This window comes from Neophocaena asiaeorientalis, unplaced genomic scaffold (assembly GCF_003031525.2).
Source record: "Neophocaena asiaeorientalis asiaeorientalis breed wild unplaced genomic scaffold, Neophocaena_asiaeorientalis_V1.1 scaffold1, whole genome shotgun sequence".
NCBI lineage: Eukaryota > Metazoa > Chordata > Mammalia > Artiodactyla > Phocoenidae > Neophocaena > Neophocaena asiaeorientalis.
In genome coordinates, this window is record NW_020171981.1 from 5311867 (window position 1) to 5316908 (window position 5042).

The 5042-nt window shown below is 60.5% G+C and overlaps 1 protein-coding gene across 1 annotated transcript; it reads left to right on the top strand.

The window, feature by feature from the left end:
- Nucleotides 1-292: 292 nt before the first annotated feature.
- On the top strand, nt 293-5042 carry DLX4 (distal-less homeobox 4). Its single transcript, XM_024745389.1, has 4 exons — nt 293-531; nt 3435-3483; nt 3951-4145; nt 4484-5042. The coding sequence occupies exons 1-4, from the start codon at nt 293-295 to the stop codon at nt 4724-4726; spliced, it is 726 nt and encodes a 241-aa protein (XP_024601157.1). The 3' UTR covers nt 4727-5042.

Consider the following 5042-nt stretch of genomic DNA (forward strand, 5'->3'; position numbering starts at 1 on the left):
TTCTGCGGTTATGATCGGACTGCCCCAATCGCCTTGCAACCCCGGCATCCCTCTCGGAGCTGATTCCGAGATGGCTGGGCCTGGGCCGTGCGCACCGCTCTCCTCCCATCTCCCGGTTCTGAATTTCCCTACACGCTGGATGAGGCGCAGAGAGACACTTTCCCCAGGATAAGTGTGGGGGAGGCTGACTGGGGGCTCCAACGCCCGAGGCTCCGAAAAGAGAGAGTTGGCGGAGGGAGCGGACTCCGTGCGGGGCCATGGCCTAGGCCCTTCGGCCCCGGCCCCGGCCGCAATGACCTCTTTGCCCTGCCCGCTCCCTGGCCCGGACGCCTCCAAAGCCGTCTTCCCGGACATCGCCCCCGTCCCATCGGTAGTGGCTGCCTACCAGCTTGGCCTGTCCCCCGCAACCGCAGCCGCCTCCGATTTGCCCTATTCTGGGCCGTATGGCCACGTCCTGCCCTATCCCTACCCTGGGCCGGCGACCCCCGGAGACTCCTACCTGCCCTGCCAGCTACCCACGGCGCCGTCTCAGCAGTCTCATCAAGAGCGGGAGCCAGGTAAGTACGGCCGCAGCGGCTCTTCCCACCTCCGGGGTCCTGCTCCAGTGAGCCCCTGAACTTCGCCCTCGCCTGGTTGGGCGCAGCTGGCGGGATTCAGACCTTACTCAGATTCCACGGGATCTGGGGTTGGGGGGAGGGCGAAGGGATGGGGCGGGAGACAGGGGGGAGGGGGAGGGGCGGGGGCGAGTTGATCTAGGTCTCCTTTCAAGACCGACCTGGTTTCGATTTGCAGTTATGTGAAGGCGGGTGGCAGGGCTCCCTACCCCACCCCCTTGGAGCAGCAGGGTTGTGTACCTACTTATAACGGAAAACTGAAACAATCCAGATGTGGGTGTAGGTGCCTAGCCCCTTCCCTAGGATTCTCTCCATCATGCACTCCTTCTCTCCTCCATGTCGCCCCTCTCCGCGTTCTTGTCTCATAAAGCAGTGCTCAAGCCACAGCCTGATAAGTAGAAATCAGGTCCCAGCTGGAGGGCAGTAGAAGTGGGGGTTTATTCGGGGCCCCTCCCCCTCTCCCCAGCTGGCACCCGAATGTGCCAGACCGAGACCAAAAGCTGACCTGGTAGAATCTGAGGCTAAATCCTACTACCCATTGTTCTAAGAATGTAGCCACAGGTGGGTCAGGCAGTCTCTCCTAGTAGATCTCAGCCTTCCAGCCAAAGGAACTGGCCATTCCTGTTATCTCCATCCCTTGCCTTTGGGGTAGGTCAGGCCCCAGTTACATTGCCTGGAGCAACTCTGAGCTCCTAAGAAAGCGCTCACTGGAAGGCCTCAAAGAAGCCAGGGAGCTGGCTAGTCTTCCTGGTCCTGGGCCTTGCACAGGCTGTACCCATGCAACACAGTACATACATCCATCTGTAGTGGCTTGGGTTTAGAGCTCAGTTCCCCTGCACTCCCTGTCCCCACCTAATTACCCCACAATTGTCCTTGGCACAGTTTCCTCTAAGGATGCACATCCACTGGGTGACTTAGCTGGACTCAGCCAGGACCAAGATGTCTCCCTCCCTTCCCTTGTTGCTCTGCTGAGACACATGAGTTCATAAACATCAGAGCCAGAAGTGACCCTAGAGATTTAGGAGCTTCTTAATGTAGAGATGGGCAAACTGAGGTCCAAAGAAAGGGTGTGCATGGGTCAAGGACACAGACTGTTTTCCAGGCTTGGCGCTTGCCAGAAAAGAGGATTTTAGGGAACTTCCTCAAAGCACCCAAAAGTTAACTGCCTTCTGTGCTAGAACTGGGGCTGCCTCTTTCCCGCTTCTGGGTCTGTGGTTGGAAGAGGAGCAGTTGGGGAGGGGGTGTTTCTACAAATGATCTAGTTTCTAAAAAACGAATCCCTTGGCCTCTTCTCTTCGGTATATGCTAATGTGGTACATTTGTGTGTGCGTGTGTGTCTGTTTAGTGGGGTGGGAATAAGATAACTTTGTCCTTAAGAGAATTCTTGGAATTGGGGTTGGTATTTTCAGTTCTGTCTTCTACACTCTTGTCTTCCCTTTTCCTGGTTTAAGGACAAGAGAGCGGAAGGTTCCTTTTCTTTACAAAGTTTCCCCGGATCCAACGAAAACCACACATGTCCTTAGATTAGATTATAGCATTTACCTACTGAAACTGGGGCATTGGGCTCACTCTAGATTAAATGATTGGGGTGTGAGAGAGGGCTTGGGGGGTCTTCCTTTTGCCGCCACTCTTGTCCACCCCAGCCTCAGGGAGAGGTTTGGCTCCAAGTGAGCTGCGTGCCACCACCCCGATGAGCAGGCAGGTGCCGCTATGGTCCAAGGGAGGCCCTTGGGCTCCTGAATCAAGACCTGGGCAGATCCAGTCGTGACTTCTGCAACTGCTGTGGAGAAAGCAGCTGTCGGGAAAGGAACTGGGAAGGGTCGGGGGAAGAGTTAGGGCGCGGAGGGCTTTGAGAGCTTAGCAGCTGGGGTAGGCTCCCCGCTAGCTCTGCCTCACGGTCCGAATTGTTTCACGCAGCCAGAGAGGCACGAGTGGTCGCCGGGGCGGCGAGCAGCCGGGTCTAAGCAGGGGAGGCCCGACAGGCGCGGGCGGGAGCGGAAACCCAACGGTTTTTCTGGGAATTGGCTGAGGCGGGGGTCGAGGGGGGTGGATCTGAGAAGCCCGCAGCGCCTGAGGCCAAGGGTGAGGGATGCGGGGGAGGTGAAGGCACAGGGTCACCGTGGCCGGTCGAGGGCGTGGAACCTGAAGGGCGGAGTGAGCCCGACCGGAGGAAGGGGGTGGGGGACGCGGTCGGACCCCCGCTGCGTCTGGGCACCCGGGCGCAGCGCTCTGTCGACTGAGGTCGGCCGGCAGCCCTGCGAGGAATGCAACGAACCCTAAGCCCGCGGGCATTTCGGCCGCTCCGTCCTCCCCAACACTGCTCTCTACACGAATGGTCCCAATGTCCCCGTAGAGTGGCGTAGTTGGGGCCTCCCGGATCGGAAGAGGGGAACCCCTCGCCCACCCCCATCCCGGGGCCGAGCTGTTCCCAGACCGAGATTCCTCAAGAGGCTGGGCCGGGAGGCAGGAGGTGACCAGATCTCCCGCGGCGGCACCGCAAGCGCGATCCAGCAGCGACCCAGAGGGCCTGCGCTGCCGGCGCTGCGCTCTCTCCGAACCCCGGTCACCTTCCTTGCTAGCCGGGAACCCCTCCGTGGGTGCGGCCGGGCGGAGGAGGGGGCTGCCTTGCACCACCGGGCTTCTAGGGCCCCTGAAAGCCACTACTCTAGCCAGCCAGCCTTGGCGGATGGAAGAGATGGTCACTCTTCTGGAGGCTGTGCCTCAGGAGAGGGAGGCCCTTACAATAGGGGAGGTGATGGCAAACCCTGGGGCACTTTCCATACTCTGAAGCTGGGAGGGCTGCTCATCCTGGCGTTCAAGGCCCACTCTGCCGGGCCCCTCTGACCACCCCTTTTCCGGCAGCGGGGAGGCTGCCACGCAGACACTGTCTCGGGTCTCCGAACAATGCTTTTGAGTTCCCCCCAGTCCCGAACGCCCTTCCCCCTTGCTCTCCTGGCCTCAGCCCAGCCCTCGACCCAGCCCTTCTTCCCCGCCCCGCCCCAAGCTGGCGCCACCGCACGCGGCTGAACTCTGTCATCCCGCCGCTGGGCGCCGCCCCGACCCTCGCTCCGGCCGGTGACGCGGTCCCCCTTAGGGACACATGAGCGTTAAGAGTGGGAGCTCCCTGAGGGCAAGAACTGCGGCTAGTCCCACGTGGCACACAGTGGACGTGTGGGGTTTGAAAGGAGGGTGGAGCGGAAGGTAGAGAAGGGCCGAGCCCCAAGCCCGAGTTTTCGCTAACCCGTGGCCGGAATGCAAACGAGATGCAGATGAGCCGTGAGACGGCGCGTCAGCCCCTCTATGCGTGCACACATCGTCTCGGGCCGCCCCCCAGAGTCCGAGAAGCCGCCGCTGTCCCCGGAGCCCTCGGAGCGGCGCCCGCAGGCCTCGACCAAGAAGCTCCGGAAGCCGAGGACCATCTATTCGAGTCTGCAGCTGCAGCGCCTGAACCAGCGTTTCCAGCACACGCAATACCTGGCTCTGCCCGAGAGGGCCCAGCTGGCCGCGCAGCTTGGCCTCACCCAGACACAGGTGGGGCCAGTCCCATCCTTCCTGCCTGCTAGCCCTCCCCAAGTGTGTTCTCTGGGAACTCACCCTCGGGTGTGAACGACTCATGAGCCCCCAAGCCCTGTTTTCACAGTTCTAGCTGGCCCCCAGGAAATTGGGGGAATGAACTGGGAGAACTGTGTTCTAACTCAGATGCAGGAACTCAGGGCCTTCAGGAGCTTATGGAGGGCTGGAGCAGATGTTCCCAACTTCTGCTCTTCTCCCAGGACGGCTCCCTCCCGCGGGGTCCCTTTCCCTTCGTCACTCCCTTCCACAGGCACAGTCCTCCTGACCTTCCATTCTTTCCCCTTTTCTCCCCGTAGGTAAAGATCTGGTTTCAGAACAAACGTTCCAAGTACAAGAAGCTCCTGAAGCAGAACTCTGGGAGACAGGAAGGGGACTTCCCTGGGAGGTCCCCCTCCCTGTCTCCCTGTTCCCCACCCCTTCCATCCCCCTGGGATCTACCCAAGGCAGGGGCCCTGCCCGCCAGTGGCTATGGCAACAACTTCGGAGCCTGGTATCAGCATCACTCCCCTGATGTCCTGGTTCCACCTCAGATGATGTGAATCTGGGGAAGTGCAGGTCAGGCTCCCAGCCCTCCTATAGCGCCCAGGCAGGACCCAGCCCACCTGCACCCCTCCTGGGCCAGGAGGAAGCCAGACCCAGATGGGTTTTCTCAGGAGGAGGAGGAGGAGGTAGAGGAGAAAAAGGATGGGGTGGAGTCCTTTCCTCCTTGCCTCATAACCCAGACAGCCTTGGCCATTGCCCCCCACCACCACCAAGGACTGGACACCTTCCCTCCAGCTGGTCAGAGGCTCTGGAGAGAGACTCATTGGCTGGAGTTCAGACTTCCCAGGACCCCTAGTCTTGCCACTCCTCCTT

Excerpts from the sequence above, each read along its gene's own strand:
- DLX4 (XM_024745389.1), top strand. The coding sequence starts at position 293 with ATGACCTCTTTGCCCTGCCCGCTCCCTGGCCCGGACGCCTCCAAAGCC. Across the intron at positions 3,484-3,950 it reads CCTTTTCCGGCAGCGGGGAG|TCCGAGAAGCCGCCGCTGTC; the intron begins GCTGCCACGCAG and ends CGCCCCCCAGAG. Across the intron at positions 4,146-4,483 it reads TTGGCCTCACCCAGACACAG|GTAAAGATCTGGTTTCAGAA; the intron begins GTGGGGCCAGTC and ends TTCTCCCCGTAG.